The sequence below is a fragment of the Furipterus horrens genome, unplaced genomic scaffold (assembly GCF_987537825.1).
Source record: "Furipterus horrens unplaced genomic scaffold, mFurHor1.1.pri manual_scaffold_15, whole genome shotgun sequence".
Lineage (NCBI taxonomy): Eukaryota > Metazoa > Chordata > Mammalia > Chiroptera > Furipteridae > Furipterus > Furipterus horrens.
This window is the reverse complement of record NW_028327185.1, coordinates 10,243,529-10,265,164: the sequence shown is the minus strand read 5'-3', so window position 1 is coordinate 10,265,164 and position 21,636 is coordinate 10,243,529. Positions and strand designations below refer to the sequence as shown.

At 37.7% G+C, this 21,636-nt stretch overlaps 1 protein-coding gene across 5 annotated transcripts in view; it reads left to right on the top strand.

The window, feature by feature from the left end:
- Positions 1–21,636, top strand: part of ENAH (ENAH actin regulator) — a 95,416-nt gene that overhangs the window by 55,874 nt on the left and 17,906 nt on the right. For all 5 annotated transcript variants that reach the window (XM_090263190.1, XM_090263194.1, XM_090263192.1 and 2 more), the window contains one exon: positions 14,323–14,407. In XM_090263190.1, the coding sequence (XP_090119316.1) occupies positions 14,323–14,407 (85 nt within the window). The remainder of the gene's footprint in view (positions 1–14,322; positions 14,408–21,636) is intronic.

The window sequence follows — 21,636 nt, the reverse complement described above, 5'->3', positions numbered from 1 at the left end:
GGCCTGATATACCTTCTAATATGAGCATTTGAATAAATTTTATCTCAGCATTTTTTTAATCTTTTTGAGATATCTTTTTGAAGTCAGTTGGATTTTTTAAAAATCCCGAAAAGTTTCTAGAAATACCTTATGTCCGTCACAGATTGCCAGTATTCATGAGAGCAATGTCAAGGTTACAGCAAAGAAACCATCAGACATGTTTTGAGCACGGGTGCTGTGCTGGGCACTGGGAGTCGTACGAGCATGATGAGGTGGCCTGTTCTTTGCCTTCCGGGATGTCTCAGCTGGGCTGGAGCCACTAGAAACAAGGTCAGCAGAATTAGAACACGGTTCACGAAATGTTGTGAATGAGGGTGCCGAAAGGCCTTTGGAATACTGAAGAAAATTCTAGGGTGAAGGCAATTTCTGCAGAGCAGATGCTAGGTGAACTATGTTTTGAAGAATGAGTAGGCCTCCAGAACATTCTGGGTAGGCGTGGAGGCATGAGAGCGTGGAGCAGTTGGGAAGCAACAGTGGGACTATGGAGGGGCTTGGGTGTGAGAATATTTTCAGGGAGAGAGAAATCCTAAGAAACAAGGCTGGGAAGGCTGAGCAGGCTGGGCAGGACCTTGCATTATTGCTGAGCAGCGTGCCTGTTACGTTGGTTAGCGGTCCAGTCATTGAAGGGTGGTAAATAAATGCTTGATGTAATTAATCAGGTTTGTGCTTTAGACCAGTTGTAATGGGATTGGTGAGGATGGAGATCAATTTAGGACAGCGTGGCAATAATATTGGTGAGGAAGATGAGGCCTGAAATGACACAGTGTAAGAGGAAAGGAACAGAGTGAAGAGGCCCTGACTGGTGTGGCTCAGTTGGTTGGGCACCCTCTTGTGAACTGAAAGGTCACCAGTCCTGCTCCAGGTCAGGGCCCATGCCTGGGTTTCGGGCCAGGTCCCCAGGTGTTTCTCTGACTCCCTTCCTCCTTCCCTTTCCCTCAAATAGAGTATATGTATTTTAAAAAAACAGCAAAGAGGACATGACAAACTTTTATTTAGGGCCTACTATACCTGTCAAGCTGTTGCTCTAGGCCTTCTCATTTAGTCGTTAAAACACTTCTGAGGTGTGAGTATCTTCTGCATGCCAGTTCCTAACTGGGCTCATATATTACCGATGATCTTTATAACAACTGTACATTATTGGCGGTATTGTCTTTGTTTTAGAGATGTGATTCAGGCTTACAGAAGGTCATAGGATGTGTCTGAGGGCCCACAGCGAAGCTGGCATAACTGGCATTTGTACCCAGATCTAGTTGTACAATGCATCCTCTTTCCATATTTCAGGGAGATGTGGTAGACAGGCCAGGAGGAGGAGATGAGATGTGTCACTTTGGGCCACTGGTGAAGATGGTTGCACTAGCCAGAGGTGGAGAGGAAGAGAATGGGAATACTGGGCAGACATAACACCTTTGATTCTAGAGGTAGCACATTTGCGGCCCTTCGTTAATACTTGTAATACATAAAAACACATAACAAGAAAATCGTGTGAAATTGTATCACAAAAGAACCCCAAGGTAACCTTGGACAGCGTCTTGCGCTTTGAGCTTTCCTAAGTCAACTAATCTTCCTGGGGAAGTAACATTTTTAAACAGGTTTTGGGGTGGGGGTGGGACCGTCTTTTTGCAGGTGCTTCACTCCCATACGTCCCGCTTCCGCTGTCTTCCTCATTTATAAACTCACCATCTTCCCAGTAATGTGGGGAAGACTGACATGGAGAGATGGGACTTCTTCAAGCTGGGTCTGCCTAGAAAGGAAGGCACACCTGGGGTTGGGTCTTGCGACCTTCAAGCCGTTTTATTCTGTTTTTCTGCCTTTCAATTCAAGATCTTCAAAGCGTATTTTAGAAGGCTTTTCAGGGAAGTCAGTTTAGGGTGAGAAAGTAGGAAAGGGACAAACTTCCACTTAGTATTGTTTTATGTTTTGTAGTAAAATTAAGGTCTTTATTGTGATTCAGTGGAAAGAACTTAAAATCGGAGTCAAGACTCCAGTCTTGTTTCTCCCCTGGAAGCAGGTTGCCTTCTCTAAACTGTTTCCTTGTGTGTAAAATGTGGTCACAAGAATACCCATGTTAGGATATCATTATGGAAATTAAATGTGATAAAGACATTAGAATTACCAACCCATAAAATGTTATTTCTGGATGTTAATGTTTAAAAGTACACAGAAAATTCTGTGTGGATTAATTTATGCAGAGAAATAAAAAGTGGTAGAGAAATTTTTTTCTGACTTCTTTTTTTGTCTTTACTGCTCATTAAAGACATATTTAGTTATGTTTCTTTTTTCCCCAAGAAAATTCATTGATTTCTGTATCATTTGAGTCCCTCTCTATGCAAGGGGAAATTAGGGTGAAGTCCTGCCCTGAATGATCCTTCTGTTGTAGGGGAACTAAGACAGATACAGCAAAGAGCTATGGGCCGCAGAGGTAGAGTGTAAGGTTTTGAGCCAGTGGAATAACGTGAACAAAGCCGTACTTAGGAAGCTAGTGGTGCTTTGAAAAGGCAGCTACGAGGCTAAGTGTGATGGGCCGTCCCTGTGTACATTGAGCAAAGACCATGTGCCCCTGAATTAACTTTGGGCATTTCTGGTTTATGATCTAGGCAAGACAAAAATTCTCATCAGACTTTTGAAGATGGTATTAAGTAGTGGTATCTTTGATGTCAGTATTTCATATGTAAAGAATGCTGTGACAATGTTTTATAAAATCCATTAAAAAATCCCTAAGAGCGAGATGGGCTCATAATCTAAAAGAAGAAAAGCCACAGTGAACTGAATTATTTGTACTCCTAATAAGGTACTATCTTCCATGCTGTGAGAGAAACAAAGATGAATAATTCGGAATTGTTGATCTTAAGGCTCTGTTAATTATGTAGAGAAAATAAGACATCAAAAATGTATAGACAGTATAAGTACCATAAATGGCACAAGGTGGAAATTAGGAAGTGGAATAAGGAGAAATAGCACACTACTCATGTAAAGCTACTAAAAATAATTCTTCTGTGGTAGACCTGCTATTTCCGTGGACTTGTGCAATATCAGAGGTGACTCATGCTAGGAAGCAAGTGGCTCCTGGAAACTTACAGGGGTATTTGGCAGCGACAGTGCCATTCATATAGGAAGAAACACATTTTTCTTTTGGAGTTTCCTGGGCAAATACTGACTGGATCTTCACTGTGGTCATACTATACTAAACACAGATTAAGACTCACTGGTGCGCGTTGATCTAAAAATTTCCTTAAGCCAATTGGAAGATACTGACTAGATGAGTGACATTAATTCCCAGGGAATGGGACTCTAGTCTCTTTGGGACGGACCCTATACTAGCAGGTGGCAGGGTGGAGTTTTGCATACCTACTGTTGTGTGTGTGTGTATCAGATAATCTCCCAATGGCTTTCTATCGCTCACAGAATAAAGGACAGACTCCTCCACGTGACTTCTGGCTCCTGCATGAGCTGGTCCTTTCTGACTCTGTGTTAAGTAGACACCCTCTCCTGCATCCGGGTCCTTGCACTGTTTGTTCCTCTTTTCACCGCTATGGAACTGTTATCAAAACACTTTAAACTATCCATTTCTGGACTGTATAAGGAATTTGGCAGAACCAGAGTTAGTGACAATGCTAATGTAGTGACACTAGCAGATTTTATGTTCAAAAAAGATCAAATTATTCAAAGTGTCTCTGCTGAAGGCCAGAAGACACACACACACATATTGAATGTTGCATACAATCCTATTAACTGGACCAAGATGTGATATATAAACAGCCCCTGAGTCTGTTTAATGCAGCTGTAGTAACATATAGTATTATTTACATGAACAGATGTTTGAATTTCTAGAATTTTGTTCTTAGGAAGCCATACCTATTTTCTGCCCCAGAGTGATACGGTTCTTTTGGTAAATCAGCTTGAATTACATTTTTTCCCTCTGAAGTAGGTACTTTTGCCTCAGTTTAGATAGTACAATCTTAGTTTCAAGTGTCACATCCCAGACAACAGCTGGGTTTTCAGGACTCTGTGATATTTCCACATTGTCAATAGGCTCAGCAGTTATTTCTCTGCCAGAACTTATCCTTTTATTCATTAAAGTATGAATTTAAACAAGTGTTATTTAAAACTTTTCCACCAGTATTTTTTGTGCATTTTATTTTTCTGCAAAGAGTGATGGTATATGAGCCCAGCAGCCGGCTTAGAGTCTCGACTTGCTTAAAAGCAAGCGTAGTATAATGTTGTTTCCAGAGGAGATACAGCCAGATTGCCGCTCTAAAGATACCCCCACCCCCTGCCCCGCTTTAATGTTGCTCTTGTGCTGTGCTTTCTGGTGCCCTAGGTCAGAAGGCTTGGGTAAAGAACTTGCTTTTGCCTGGATTTCTGCACTCTTGAGAATTGACTTTGGATCAGAGCTCTTTCTTGCTTTTTTTTTAGGAGTTAATTTTTTTCCTGGAAACTTGTGGGATCCCAACTTCACAGTCCATTAAAAACTTCAGATATAGGTAATCTGGGTTATTTCTTGACATTACACTGAATTTGGCTGTGTGGAACCTGCACTTTCCCATCGACATAAAGGCTGTTTTCTTTAGCAGGACAGTTTTATTTTCTTAACTTCTGTTTAAATGTTTCTGACCTTGTGTTTTTTTTCTGCCCCTTTATTATAAAATTATACAGAGCCATTCATTCTTATATTTATTCTCCATTTGCATTATTTAGGGGGATTGATAAATGTAAAGCTACTTTGTCTACAGCCAGCACATGATATACCTTTAATGAGTTCCGTCTAAGTTGCGTTAATTCTGTAAAACTCCAATTTAGTTTTAAGAAATGTATTCATTGCCTATGATATGCCAAGCTCTATGCTCACTTGAAGTCTAGTGAAGCAGACTGCTGATCTAAATAGATTAATATAAAGTAATGATTTAGCAGCCACACGATAAATTGGAAAGTCCCTGAGTCTCTACCAGTTGGTATTGGGGTTTTATAATGGGTTTCCTTCTGGGCTCTTGCTGGTATTGAAGTTTTCTTTTTCCTCTCCCGTTTTGTTTTGTTTTGCTTTGTTTTTATATAACAGTGAATTGCCGTTACCTTTGTATCTTTCATTTTTAGAGGGAGAGTAAGTAAAAGACCAAGATTTAACGTGGAAAATGTCTAACAAACGTGCAGTAATACAAGCCTACAGACTGAACTAAAATACTAAAAATATCTTTTCAAATATGGCAAGAAGTATTTTATGCATAGATTTCCTGAAAAAGAAGTGTACTTTATTGAGTCTTAAGAGTGGGAACATGACATTCCTAATTTAAAGTTTCTTATGTTTGGCAACTTAGGTGGTGGCCTTTTTCATTTTCTTTGTCTGACTATACTGATGTTTCCTCTAAACAACATCCCATCGTGTTTGAATTTGCATGCCAAAATTACGACCTACTAATTCTGAGAACGTATATATTTTTAAAGAGTAGTAAAAGAAAATACATATTGTTAGGGATATAATTACATTTCAGAGACTGAAGTTAACGATGCTTAGTTTGTAGAACAGATTTATTTTTATGCTCTTGCTGACAGCCCACACCAATAACTTGACTTCATGTAACTTTAATAAACTCCATGTGAAGTAAACAAACCCAGTTTAAATTTTTTATGTTTTCAACAGAACTATTAAAAAAAAAACATTTTATTATAAAATTTTATATACTTTTGAATTGTAAGAAGTACATTTGGACATTGCCGTTTTAGAGATAGAAGCTGCTTCTTGGTTTAGCCGATGAAGTGTCAGGAGTTAGGGTGCAGAGAAAGGAGAAGAGCAAGGGCACTGGGGTTCCCATGGAGACGCAGACAGCTGTCCCCGTTTAACTAGGACAGCCCTGGTTTTCGATGAACCGTCCTGAATGGAGATGTATTCAGAGTCATGACCTAAGCCATGCCTTTGGTTCTGATTCCCGCTGAAAAACCAGCCTGGTGGCAGGGCCTGCCGCGCGCCTTCCCGGGCCGGCTCCCGCGTTTGGGGAGCGCGTCCAGCTCCCCGCTCTGCTCTGCGGCCCTTGCAGGCGCTCGGGTCACGTTGGTATTATCAGTGGAGTCACTTTTCTTCGTTGTTCACATTCAGTTCTCTTGTCAGAAACTAGAGCCAGTGAGGGCGCTGCCTGACAAGAACTCTAATTTCCAGCACAGCACTTTGTTTTTCAAGTGAAAATAAGCTTTTCTTTTTTCTGATTGTGCTTATTATAAAAATGTAAGCAGTACAGAAAAGCAGAATGAAGACAGTAAAGTTCCCTAAAATCCCACCACCCAGAGGTAATTACCTTCCATATTTTCCGTAGTGGAGAAGTGACAGGCATTCAGGCATTTTGCAGTGCTGTGTTGTAGTCAGGGCTGAGCTGAAGAACACAGCCCCTTTTCCCCCTTAGCAGCTTCACGAGCCTTACTCCACATCCACGCAGTTCACACATTCCAAGTGCACAATTCAGGGGCCTTTCGTATATTCACAGGGTTGTGCAGTTATCACCACAGGTAATTTTTGGACATTTCATCACACCGAAAAGAAACCCTGTACGGTTACCCGCCCCGGGTCCTCCGTGTCTCCTGTATCGTTCATCCGGTGCTGGGCGCTTAGGTTGTTTCACTGCCTTGACTACTGTGGATAATGCTGCAGTGAACATGGGGGTGCAGGTATCTCTGAGATTCTGTTTTCATTTCCTTTGCTTATGCACCCGGAAGCGGGATTGCTAGATCAGGTGGGGGTCCTATTTTGCTTTTTGGAGGAACCTCCATGCTGTGTTCCTGAGTGAGTGCCCCAATTCACTTGCCCCTAGTGCCTGTCTTCTGAGGCGCAGGCAGCCACCCCACTGCAGTGTCTTTCTCCAGCTGCCTTGGAACAAACACAGCACGTTTGCTTTCCTCTCTCTCCTAAATGCAACCACGAGGGGCTACCTGGGGGCCCTTACTGACCGTTAAAAAGCGTGAACGCTGCTAATTTGGACGCTGATGCTCTGCTCACTGAACAGACCGGCTCTGTAGAGTGCAAATCAAATTATAACCAGCTTTGGGCAAACATCACCTCATTTAATCCTCCGAAAAAATGCTGAGATGGGTCCGTGTTACAAATTGCCTTGGGACTAACTGCTAATAGTGGAAACCTCTGATGTTTGAAACATGAAGGCTAAGGGCATACTATGGTAATTATATGTAGCAATAAAATATAGTAATGCTGATCAAATCTAAATGGCCTTCTCTTCCTGCTACTAATATGTTACCCAAGGTTTCTGCCTTTCCCTGCTCATAGAAAACAGTTAATGGTAAAGAATGTTAAAAGGCAGGGGGAGAAGCCTGAGGAATAGCCGTTTTACAGACTCCATTAGAAATAAATGAACACCATGACGAGACTATTTTAAGGTTAGAGGAGCTGAGAGCAGTGGCCATTTTTCTTCTCCTTAAGCCTAAATGAATGTTAAATTTTGCTTTTTTGATACATAACCTCCTCACTTCATGCTTTTCTTTAGAACCCATCCTAATTTATTCTGGTCCTAAGCCTATTTTAATATGGCTAACTTAAAGAGAAATAGCCTTTCATAGGTAAAGTGTGAGGTCTAGGGACTAGCGAAGCTTGTACTGAAAATAATTAGGCTGTAGCCAGCACTTTGCTGAATTTATTCAATCTGGACCAGGAATGTTCTTTCCCATATTCTGTCTACCTTCTACCCTGGCTGAGTGAACAAAGAGTTAATAGCATCAGTATTAGCAGGAAATGCTGCTAGCTGTATGCATATGACGGAATGAATAATTTAGTATCTTTGGGAAATGCAAACTGCAGTAGAATTCAAGCAACCGTATCAGAATTTAGATCGGTGTTGTTTTTTTTTACATGATGGTAAGAAGTAAAAGTCAGTAGAAGGAAGGTGCTTAAAGAAACCAGGTGTAAGAATGGTACATAATACTTTCAACTGACTGGGACAAGATTGGGAGTTTTTGGTTAAAAATGTTTTGTCTCATGCAGCAATAATGGTTTACCTGCATTCTGACAATTGTCAGGTGACTTTCTGCCAAAATGATTGGTAATGGATCGTGGTCGTTTCTTTGTTGTCAGAGACGAGATAATTTCTCAGGTTTTTCCTGTAAGTGTTTATATTTGCCTTCTGCTCCCCCCCCCCATTTGAATTAACGGAACTGAAGGGTAAAACCTGGAGACTAGGCATGTTTATTTAATAAAGGCTTTATAAAGTCATTTACAGTCATTGGTAAGACTGTTTTTTAAAGTTTAAACCTAAATTATAATTATTAAAAAATTTCTAAATTGTTTCTCCTTTGGAATGATCTAATTAGCTTGGTAGACTTTTTATATGTATGCCTGTGGTCTTTTTAATTTCATTACTGTAAATATTGTGCATGCAGCTTTAATAATAGATTGGATGGTTGGAAGTCCTTAGCAAAGAGGCCATTTACCAATCTTTGTGTTTAAAAATATCTGCTGAATATAATACTTTTAAAACAAGATTTATACTTTATTGGACTATAGTAAATCTTGAATTTTAAGATTTATTACCATTTTCAGATGTGCATCCTTTAAATATACATTGGTTTGGTTCTGATTTTATGCAAACTAGTTAGCATAACATATTATTTGAAGAATACAGTTGTAGAGGAAATCTAAAATACTGTCTTGTTTGCCTTTATGTAATCCTTTTTAAGTGGAAGTGGATATATTTCTAAACTGTTCATTATTTCTGGTTAATGCCAATGGAAAAAGAAAATATTTCTTGTGCTGAAAAGGATTTCTTGAGGTTTTTATAGAAAATTATTGATGTAAAAATTTTGAATGTCACTAATGTAATACAAAAAAATTAATTTTTTTCTGTCCCAATTTTGAATGTTACCCTAATTTTATAAAAGCCCTTTCCTTTTCATAAGTTATCACTTCTTCTCATTGAGTTTTGTCTCATAAAAAAGAATTCACTTCATTAATGCCTAAGGTAAATTTTAATATAGATAGCCTAAATATTAAATGATTATTTGATGTGGTCACACATTTTAATAAGATAATTTGTCAAATATGTGTACATATATTGAGGAAAAAAGGGACAGTGTGGCTTGGTAAAACAATGAATAGTTTTGCTGTTTTTCAGCGTGAAAACCTGATGAAGATATTCATATTTTACAGCATTGACTATAAAATACTTTAATTGCTATAGACGGTTTAAAATGGCTTTGGTCTTTTTGAACTAGTAGAAATGAGTATTTCTCTTGTTAAGTTAATCCTAAGCATTTCCCCTAATTTTTTTTTCAGCTGCAAATTCTCCTGTGTGAGCAGTACTAAAAGGGGGTAGATATCAAGAAGTTAACTCTAATGGCCATAGATTTTGACTTCCTGTACCTCAGCATTATTTACTTTTTTCAGCATATAATTGTAATACAGAAATCGATTGCACTCTCTGATTGTATAACTCAGGAAATAAGCTGTAAGAGCATCATTTGAGCTGTGGCTTACAGGGTTTTTCCACAAATAAGATTACACCTAGCAATATTTAAAGCTAATGTTAAAGAGGATACATTTTTATGAAATTACAGAGCTTCTAGAAGGAGGATTTAGATAGGAAGTATGTATAAATACATTGTGAACCGTTCAAAGCACCTTTTAGTTTATGTGACGTTCTTCAGATGGCCCCACTGTCCTTTGAAGCTTCTAACACCAAGGTGTCTGTTGCAGCCCAGAGCAAGGTTACTGCTACCCAGGACAGCACTAATTTGCGATGTATTTTCTGTGGTAAGCAATATTATGTTTACATTCCTTTTTCAAGCTGTGGTACATACTACTTGCACATTTCCATAACTTTTGTTTCCTTAGGCCATAGTCTGGTTTTGTGGTACTTGGGATCTAGAGCAAGCTACTGTTTTATGTTGTGATATTTGTTGTGGTTCATGTAGGTATTTGGTCAGCTTTTGAGTTGGCGTCTGAGGATTTAGTTAGAATTAGCATCTTAAAAATAATTTTCTTTTGCTTCTTTTAACACGAATGAAAGAGGTTTTTTTTGTTCGTTTTTGTTTTTAACTTTTGTTGGAGAGCAGTCTTTTAATTTGGAATTTAAGGGGGAGAATCCATCTCACTGTGATTTGGGGAATGTAAATGTGCCTTCTTAGAAGGGAGCTTTTGCTTAACTTGAATTAATTTGTAGGTGTACATGTTGCTGGGCAGATGTATGCCATTTCTTGCTTTAAAGGTTGATTTCTGATCACCAGCCTCTTCTTGTCAGTAGTTTATGTATCTGTGGCTGAGGGGTGAATTTAGGCTTTATAGAGTGTTTTCTTTCACACTTATATACACAAGTGTGTACATGTATGTATTGTTTGTGTGGCAAACCAAATATGCCACTTAGCCACCCCAAACTCCAGTTAGTTAGATATATGCATAGCCGCATCCTTATACAGGGGTATATCTGCACGCACACACACGCACGCACTCACCATTTCTGAATTTTTCTGGTCCTTATTTGAGTCTCAAATTTTCTGTTTTGAAAACCCATGTTTAGAAAGTAACTTTCAAATCTTAGTGCATTTTAGTTGTTTTTTTTTTTTTATAACTCATATATATACCCTTTTTTGGTTCCTGTATACCTGGCCATATTTTTTTAATGAGAGATAAAATTATAAAATGATATACTGCTAAAGTTTTATATAAACAGTTCAGCTGTGTATTTGTGTTTTATCCACATGACTCACACTTTGATGTGACTCTTCAGTATTACTGATATTGTTTATTATAAAGAAAATTATTTTAAAATTTATGTACTTGCTGGGTTAGGCAAAAAAGTGTGTGTTATAAATTTTCAAAAATGAACATTCTAGTGTACTTGTTTTATTTTAACGATTCTCCAGGTCACGCAGTGGTAGCGGTGAGCCTAGAGTTCGGCTCGTCTTAAATCCCCTTCCTCCCCAGAATCCACAATTAGTCATTGCAGATTAAGTGTTTCATCAGTAACTTTTAATTCTGAATGTTCTGCCTCCTCTTGGGGATTCTTCCAGTCTTTCTTCTGAACCAGCCATGATTTATTATTCGTATTTGTGTTGTTAGGACTCTGGAGATCTTTTTGGAAACCTACTTGATGCCCTATACTTGCTACTGAATATGTTGAGTTCCACCTGCAGAATGATAGGTACACTTGGCCTAATTGAGGAGAGAAGATTGATTTGGCCTTAATAGAAGTAAATTTTTTAAGTTGTAAAATTATGTGTTAAAAAGCAGATTTCCCCCATTCTTATCTTGAATTGTACAAACAATTTAATTACCACATTGCTGAGTTTAAATTTGATTGTATTGTGTATAATAACACCTATATGTCTTTTTGGTCCTGTGTTTTTAAATAGTCTGTGGCTAAGTATGAAACTGTATTTGTGAAAATTAAAATGTTACAGTAAGTAAAATGTGCTTTAGCCAAAACTCAATATTGAAGTCAAGACCGAATTGCCATTCATTCCTGGTTTAGAGAGATTTTGTTCTGACTCTCTGTCATTTGTAGGGTACCATTTCAGCAACATGGACATATTTTCTTTATTAGAAACTGTAATTCACATACTTGGCCATATGAATTCTGGCAAGGACAATTAAGATTAACCATTGTCTTTGGCTGTGGTAATTAAACAGAGAAAACTAACCAAGCTAATCCTCAGATAGCTGCTGTTCTTTACGATAAGATAGTAGGAAGAAAGCAGGTTTACTTGTTTGTTCTCTTTTTTTCCAAAAGAGAACTGTTAACCACCCCATGATGCTCATAAACTATTGTCATTTGCCCACTGGTTAGGAAAGAACACAGATAATCATCTAGGAATATGCCTGTGTGAAGTAATAGTTCTATTCCAGAAAATACGGCGGCAGCTGCCAACCTTGCCCGATCTCAGTTGCTGCTTCATGCTGTGTGTGGTGCCTCTGGTATAACTTACCAATTGTCTAACCCAGCAGAATGCTTGCCAAGAAGAAAAGATGTAATTGTGTACCTGAAGTTCATAATTTATCTAGAACTCTTTTATATAATGCTTCTGGTATGTTTATATTATTTTTAAGTGCACTACTTCAGAGTGCTCATTATTGTGACTTGACAGTATTGATGAAGAAGAAACAGACACAACAACCAGATTAAATATATAATAGACGTGAGAAAACGCCAAGGGGAACGCTTCCCCTCCCCTGCCCCCTGTTTAAAGAATGTCTGTGGAAAGACAAATAGCCCATTGTCACAAAGAGCTGTGTAGAAAGAATTTTAAGAGTTGTTTTTGGATCAAATACCCCCACCTCACCCCCATTTTAAAACGATCTATGCTTCTCAGCTTCATGAATAAATTGTAGTAAACTTTTAACTTAAAAAAAAAACCCACTAAAACAGTTTCTGTGAGTAGCTAAGAGACTTTCTCTCATTCCGATTCTATTGTGAATTATATCAACTTTTGTTAGTTTTTTCTAAAAATACCTGTTTACTAAAACCAGTAGAATTAACTTGACACTTTGACATCTTTTTCTTGAATTTATATATTTGAGTTAAAACTTATATTGCTAGATTTTAATTGGTGAGTTTATATTAATATGATCTTGAGATGTAATGTCTGCCCTAGATATAGTGGTATGATTGCCTTCTTATTTGAGGTGGATACCAGAAAAGTCTAACCTATCGACATCCAGCTGTTTAATTATCTGAGCAGCCTGAGGTTTCCACTTACATACATTAACATTATTTTATAAAAACAGTTAAACCAAAATAGCCTTGTGAGTTGCCCACTTAATATTTTTGGATAAATATGATTCTGGATATATACAATATTTCCCCCAAATTTACATTTCCTCAAATTTAACCTCCTACCTTGTATGGACCCCTTCTGCCAAAAAAGAAGAGGCATCTTTTCCCTGTAAAGTATTAAACATTAGTGTACTACAGTATTTTTACATTGTTATATTAATTTTCTAAAGAAGGAAGGAATTTCATTCTGTTCATTAGACAAGTTATATATTTTCATTTATGCAAACATTTAAGTGTATAATTTTAATTTCAATAGTTTTTTTGTTACTGATTACATGGGATTAATATATTTTGTGGTTCTCAACATAGCAGACTCTTGGGAAATCCGATGGAATATGTCACTGCAGTTGTTCCTTAATTTGTCTTCCTACACTTGGGATAACCAGTTCTGTGTTACATTTAAATGACCCCCCACCTTCTGGTTGTAAAGTCTACTCCACTAGTATAAAATACTTTATGTAGTTGCTTCATAGATTACAAGAATTTGCTTTAGAAGCATTTATTTCTTAAAATTTTTATCCTAGTGGTCTATGAAACACTTTTAAGATATGTGCTGGGACATTTGCTAGCATACTAGAATTCCCAGATATGTGTATTTCTCTCCAAGCGTGGAAGATAACTGTGTCTTTATTCTCTTGTTCACTGGATTAGATTTCACGACTGTTCTATTGTAACCCTAGGCTTTGTATAATTAGGTCCAGTATTTATCTCAATCTGTGACACATTTAATTTTTATAGACAGTGACATTAAAATGTCCCTAATTTAGTGGCATTCTTTATCAGATGCTAAAAATAGCTCTACCTTGTACATGATGTGTGGGAATGGACGGTCATTAGTTTCTTGTGACAGAACCATGTTGATTTGAATGCAGGTTTTTTTTTTAAACCTCAGATGAAAAGTTAAGATTACCTCTGTTACATTAAAAATTCAGATGAGTAGGTTAATTATATATTAAGTTTAGCAGAAGTTTGTTCTCACCAGTGCTGACAGTGCCAGGCCATGAAATGAGAATGGCAGCTCAAATTGAGCGAATTTGATAAATGTATTAGCATCCATCAGTCCAGTAATAAGGTTCTCATGCTCTCTCTCTCTCCTGTTTTTCATTTCCAGTGTTCTATTTAGGTGAGTTTTTGAATTCTGATTTTTCATTTTAAGTTCTCCCTCCCCACTCCATGAATAAGTGCCCCAAAGAGAATGTCTCATTGTCTTAGAAAATGTCAGGCTTAGGTGCCTCTCCGGATGCTTATTGAACACTTGTTTTACTCAAGTTCTTCATATATAAATGTTTATTTTTTCCTTTATTGTTGTTTCCATTTGTTCCAAGTAAGCCTTTGGGGATGATGACAGTATTACGTTGCCGTCTTTCATTTGCTGTGTGTCATGTAAAGCTTCTATTTTATTTTGCTAAACAAAAAGAAGATACATCTGTAAATATGTGATGGTTTTATGTTTTTCTCATGGTTTTTTATCTCTCGCCAGCTAAATACCGAAATAATGTTCATCTGTAATGTTTTCCTCCCTTTTTAGGGCCAACATTGCCTAGACAAAACTCACAACTACCTGCCCAAGTTCAGAATGGCCCATCACAAGAAGAATTGGAAATTCAAAGAAGGTAAATTTACTAGTTATTGTTTATTCTTTTTCATTCCACTGTTGGAAGACCAAACTATGAACATCCTAACATTGAAAGTAGATTGTCTTGTTAGCCATTTGAAATTCAGAACTTTTGTTGTTATCTTATTAAGTTTTAGAATCAGCATTAATAAATGAGCTGATTGTTGTTCTGGTGGACAAAAGATGTTAATAAAATTTCATGTCTGCTTTCTTTTTGGTAAAAATCATACTCATGTATATTTAAATATTTTAAACAGCATAAAATGTCTTTGTACTTCAAGGAATCTTGTTTTTATTGTAGTTATAAATTAATCTATGATTGTTATGATTTTCACATGAGTACCTTAACTAGAAAGTTGAAATAGTGCTAGCCTTTTGTATAAGGCATTGATCTTGAGATATTACCATTGGGTGTAGTAATGGAATATGAAACCATTCTGTTTATGACAGGACTGCTGGCTGAGATCAATAACATCTTCATTATGCCAGCGCAGTTTATAAATATATTTGAAATTAAAATACGGACTCATTTAGGGGTAATTTTTCTGAATTAGCAGAACCTCTGCATAATAAGCTACTTCGTAACAAAATTGTTTCCAAAAATTCGGGTGTATTTGGTAACTACAATTGAGCCAGTCAAACCAGGCGTCCCATTTTAAACAAATGAAAGTTTGGGGGGGATGTTTCAGACCTATCACTAGTACGTCACCCGGTTCTGCAGAATTGATACCTGTTGTATAGATGGACTTTTCCAGTTGAGAAGCATTAGTTGGATGACAAGCCAGCATTTCTTCCTGTGACCTTTGATTTGGAGCTTATATTTGAAACAGTCCTCATATTCTCTATGCTGTCTTAATGCATGTATCGTGTTTCCCTGACAAACAGTCAAAGGAATCTCTTGCCATGGTTCCGTGTCTGCTGCTTTGCTGTAAAACTACTTATCTCTTGAGGAAAGCCCTCCAGGATCTCCCAAAATGATGGGGTTTTTCTGCTTTTTTTTTTTTTTTTAACCAAAGTTTCTGTAGAAATAAGGAAAGCTTAAAAGAATAATTTCAGTTGCATATTGAGAGTTTTAAACATACCAGAATTCCACTTAGAAACTGTAATGATATCATACACACACACACACACACACACACACACACACACACACACAGAGAGGAAAGTAATTAATAAAAAATGATCACAGTATTATTGGGACTAACAACTTTATAGAAAACTAGGAAGAACCAGGAAAAACCCAAAACATAACACATAATTTGGGTAAGTATGGAGTGGGCAACAAGTAATCTGAGTCAGAGTTGCTAGAGGCCAGGACAATTCAGGATAGAAACGGACCATCGAGGGACTGCTGGCTTGCTAGGGGTCACACAGATGGGTGACCCACTGCACAGAGGGCGGCCAAGAACTGGCATCACCCGCTGATAGTTGGAAATGAGTATTGAGTGAATTCTTCATCATTGTTAGATATTTTTTCTCCAGTTGAATTGCCAGCCCTAACAGTGCTCATCCAGACTTGAGGTTTTTCTGTTTGTCTATAAGTAGGTACTGAAGGGTCTGAAATGTGGAGATGCTGTTTATACTTGTTTAGTGGAAGACTTTAACTTAGCCATTTTGAAGCGTGAAATCCAAGTTTCTGAAACGTTGGTACAGATTGTTAAATTATTTTCTTTCCATAGTCATGCAGGCTCTTCTTCCTTTTAGGTAGACCCTCCAAACCAGTTTCTTTCTCTTTCAGTATTAATTTCATCTCTATTCTTCACCATTTGCTTTGTGTCTCCACAAACCTGCTGGATATGCTGTTCACTTCTAGTTTAAGTTTTCTACCTTCCTTTCCATACTCTAGTGTCTCTTCTTATAAAATTTTATAAAACTTATTTATAAAAAATTTGCATATTTATTTTTATATGTTTAAACTTCAGTCACTTTCAAAGCACTTGCCATTTGGTGTGATACACCTATTGAGACATTTTTTTCCCCACAGCTCAAAACAGTTTTTGAACTCGTGGATTTTGATGCCTTTTAGGGCTTCTGCTGTTCTTTGTTTCACCTCTTCCACACGGGCAAAATGATTCCCTTTGGGGACTTATTTCATCCGGGGAAACAAACAAAAAAAAGTCTCTTGGAGAGAGATCGGGTGAATGGGGAGGGTGAGGCAAGTGGGTCAAGCTGCTTTTGGTCAAAAACTGCTGAACACACAGCGTGGTGTGGGCAGGTGCGCTTGTCAGTCACCCATCATGAAATTGGCAAACGCGTTGAAAACGTCTTCAGAAAATTCACTGAAGCTGAACACAGCCTCTCACAATACCACCAGCTGGTACACTGTTACAGACAGGTTCCTAGGACACTCACCTAGTGGGGGAAGGCTGTACTACAAGGGGTCTGCCTTTCAGAAAATAATTCTGATTTTTTTTGGGAGGGGTCTCTCCTCGTATATACAACATTTTATAAGTTTAACTTTTTTATTTTTAATGAAAGTAAGATTGAGTTGATTAAACATTTACTCTCGATGTTAAATCTTACTAGTCTAATACCTTTACATTAGTCACATGATGGTAATATAGTTTAGTTTTTGTCATATGTGTATCATTTCTAATATTGGTTTTTGATTCCTACTCATTAATGTTTGGCTTCCTTGGCCTACTGTGATGAAAAAACATATTCTGAGAAACATGAGTCAGTCCTCTGTTAGTCTCAACATAGAACTCAATTTAGTTAATATCTATAAATAGCTTGCAAATCACCACTACTACCTGGATGTTATAAAAGGGGAGTAACAAACCCCGTGGAGAAGCAGGGAACCAGCCATGAAGGTGTACAGACCTCAGGTTAGCCTGCAGAGGCCGGATGGGCCAGACGTCGGCCGCCTTCTCTTGTGAGTGTTGTCCCCTGTCTCTGGGGCTCTCTAATGTTAAAGCCTAATTATACTGTTAGTTTTATCCATCGTCATTTGTTTACTAATAGAGATGTGAAATGCCCACGTTATATGATCCAAACATATTTATTCCGTTTTATTTTCTGGCAAACGTCAGTAATATCAGAGTGTTATTGACTGTTGTCAACCCAGAACATCCTTCTGAGTCTGCCCTCCTACTTTCATTATGTCAAAATTTAAATCACTTTATTTCCCTAACACTTCATTATAGGTAAGGCTGAATGAAAGAGAGTTTTAAATGTTGTTATTTATATTTTGCTTGCTTTCAAACATCAGTCTTTGAGTCAGCGTAAACGAAATATGTGTTTGAGTATATGCAGAAGCCACTAATCTCGTTGGCCAGCGCTTTGTACATTTCTTCATCTTTTTGGAGAAAGATGTTTTGGTGATGGGGTAACTATTTCTGATACTATTTTTTAAGTGTTCTTGGCTATAATTTTGGTCATTAGCACTATAATCGTTTCTGAGAAAAGATATGTATTTTAAATTATTTTTAAATGAATATCCTCACTTCAAAGAAAAAGTAGTCTTCCAGAATTTTTCCATAGTTCAGAAATAGGGCTCTTGTATTCCAGAAAGTCTTCAGATGATTCTCCAGGGTGGGGCAGACACAGGGATGGAGTTCCATTACTTTCCATACGAACAGCTGCATTGGTGAGTGAAGAGGACAGGCTGTTGCAGACAGAGCTCCAGGATGGGGAATCACATTCATTTCCAGTCTGTGAGTTGGCAGTGATGTTTCTAAGAAAAAGCAGGGTTTCATACCTTTGTAAACTGCCCCATAAAAGTTTATACAAATTTTTGCTTCAGAGGACATGAAAGTCAGAAAGTTCATATACCATCCAGTTTAGGGGGGGGATAGCTACCAAAGATTTATAAACCTGAAATTTTCTGTTTGACAACACTGCCGTGGGAAATATAGTTAGATGTGCATCTTTTTTAGTGAGCAGGCTAAAAATTAGCTAGGACTCACAACACTTCTTTCTTACCCTTGAATCAAGAAAATATTAAATTAGCAGGATCTCCTGCAGCTGTCTGAGCTGCATACCTCAGCGACTGTCAGTGACTTGAAAATCTCTGCCATTGTGTTTGTTCATCAGCAAACAGTCTGTCTTTACAGACTGAAAACCCTAGACTATGAAGACATTACGGAACAGCCTTCTCAAGTCAGGACACCCTTCGTTGTAAATGCCATCATGCATAATTATTTCAGATTCGCGAGTAACTCATGCCTGTCCTCCTTCTACCTGTGACTTCAACTTTTTTGTGTTAAAAGCATTGTATTGCTTAAAGAAGCAGGCACTAACTTGGGGGGAAGAAAACTAAGGAGTTGAGTAAGAAATGGGATGCAGCCTTAGAATACTAGGTGACCCAGCTGTGAATAGTATTTACATTGTCCCATGTACAACAACCTCTGAATGTTGATTTAATCGGCAGAAATCAATGTTCTCCCATGATGGCTGGGAAGACTTTATGTGTGGTGAGAGAGTTGGCAAAGACATATTTTATTAGAAAGTCAGTACATAATGTCTAAAGTTAAAACATAAACAACCAAAGAGTTGACAGTAATTGTCTTTGATGTGTTGAAAATGGGTGGGAGGGTTGGGGGAATGAACTACTGGTTTTGTTACAAGCTTTAAAAACTGTGTGCTTATATTATTTTAATAAAACAAAAACATAAAAGGTGGCACAGAGATGTCAGACGAGCTAGTAACTTGGATCTTGTCATTACTGATTTCTTGGTGCAGCTACTAAAGTAACCTAAAGCGAAGCACTTTTCCTGAGCTTCTGCATTCAGATATATTCTAGTTAGAGAGATGTGGGTATCATTTGCCTTTTGGACCCACTAGATTGCTTAGAGTATTACATTTTAAATGCTCTAATTTTTTTTAACACAAGTTAGGGGTTTTCATTTTAATATAAGACCTAGCTGAGTTTGTTCATTAGATGCAGGTTATTATAAATAATAATAACTGACTTTTTCTGTCTGGTTTATTTTTAAAAGCATTCTTCTGAGTACACCTAATTTCTTGCCCTCAGCCTTGCGGTGATACCGTCATCCCTCAGAAACTTGTAGCTAGTGGTTAACCAAATGCATAATGAAGTCAGTGCTGGATCCTAAAAATACTAAACAACTGCTGCTTATAATAAGCACTACCGTAGGTTTCCTCTGGCAGTTATTGTGAAGTATGGTGTCTTGGCCAGAGAGAGGCTTTGTGTTTTTGTGAGAGAAGTGGGATTAATTTACTGGTCAAATGGGCTTTTCCTTGGGTTTTAGAGTCAGTTTAGGAAGCATGGAGGGGAGGGATTACTGGGAAGGGCTTACTGGTTTATTGATACTGCTGGGAGGAATGAAAGTTATCATATCCATTCTATCATTTAGCTCCACCTGTAAGCCAAACATGGCCAGTTTCCTAGCCAGGCCAGGGCAAGTCCCAGTTTGAAATTTCTCAATCATTATTATTATAGCTCACATTTATCAAATGGTCTTATGTTCCAGATACTTCCTAAAGGGGTTTTAAGGCATTACCTCACTTAATATTCCTCACAGTGCTGATGAGGATAACTTTTTATCCTTTATTTTTTGGAGAGTTAACTTTTATAAGCAAGAATATCGTTTAGGTCCAGATGGGGACTTGGGGACATTTTGTTGCTCTTTTACATATGTGTATGGAAGGTACTAAGCAAACTGTTTCAGAGCCACATGCAACAGGCCTCCATAGGTTTTTAATGTAAGGAGAGTAGTAAGGATGGACACGCTTTACTAGATATTAAAATACGAACCTATCAGATATCAAAGGATCAAGATGGTGGTGCCCTTCTAGACAGACAGACCTATGAACCAAAACATTCTGGAAGTTCAGACGCAGTCAGCACACACATATATAGAGGGGTACCATCTTAAATGGGGGTTGTCAGCTGTTCAGGAAACGGTGTGTGAGGTAGAGTACTGCTTCCCTTCTCCCACCCATGATGAACTTCAGATGAACTACGGATTTCTTTGGAAAAAAATGAAAGTAAAAAAAGAAAGTGTTGATGTGAGAGGGTCACCTAAGAAGGGTATCCAAGGCAGATCACAGAAAGGAATACTGCTAGATTTCTACATGAAGATTAAAAGCCACATAACAAAATGAAACCTAACATCTTTTCACCTAGCAAATAATGTGTGAGTAATGATCCTTGAGATGCAGTTAGAAAAGGATTCAAAGGGGAATGAAGGTGAAACGTTTATTCAGTCAGTAGTAGTAATGATATTAGACTTGATAATCTGGCTATCAGCGACTGCTTGAACCACGGACAGGTAAATAATAGAATGCTATGCAGTTGCGAAAAATAAAGATGCAAAACTATACTTAGTGCCTTAGAATACCTTTAATAGTATATTAAATGGGAGAGAAGAAAACAGATTTGAGAATGATAGCTAAATATTGTTCTTTCTCATTTGTTTTTAAAGTTTATACGTCTACTTTTACAGAAAGAAAAGTCTGCAAGTGTGAATGCCAGAATGTTAATGATAGTTCCCTCTGGGTATGAGACTTAAGGTGCCTTAACTTTATTTCTTTTCTTTTTACTTAACTGTGGATTTTTTTTTTTTTCCACTTAGGAAACTTTGTTCAAGCTATTCCTGTGATCAGCTATTGTATTTTCTAAAATGATAATGAATTACTTGTACACTGAAGATTTGGTGTCATGTTTTAGGAAGTAAATTAAAATTTGTAATTTTTATTGAGTGATTAACATAATGCCTTAGTCATTAAAGTGATGTGTTCAGTTATTTGGAAAATCCATTTATCTGCAACATTTTATTCATGAAAAGTACCGAATAAAATGAGACAGTGTGCCCTGACTGGTGTGCCTTAGTTGGTTGGACGCTATCCTGCAAAGCAAAAGGACGCTGGTTCAAATTCCAGTCAGGGCTTGTGCCTGGTTTGTGGGTCCCGTCCCCGGTTGGGGTGCATGTGAGAGGCAGCCGACTGGATGTTTCTCATGCATCAATGTTTCTCTCCTTCTCTTCCTCCCTCTGTTCCCCCTCTCTAAAAATAAATGAATAAAATCTGTTTTAAAAGGCTAACCTTTATTTTTTTTAAAGAGACATTAGTGTAATGTGCTGCAGCAGTCTTAGTAGTAAGAGAAATTGTTTTCGTTTATATGAAACTGGTAAGTCAACGCCACCCAGAGTAGCCTTTCTTCACGTGGGGAGAGGTGTTGATTGCCTGCTCTATCTACATGGCTTTGTATTTGAATCAGCAGTGAGCTCCACATGGGTTTTCTTGGGAAAGAAACAGATTTTG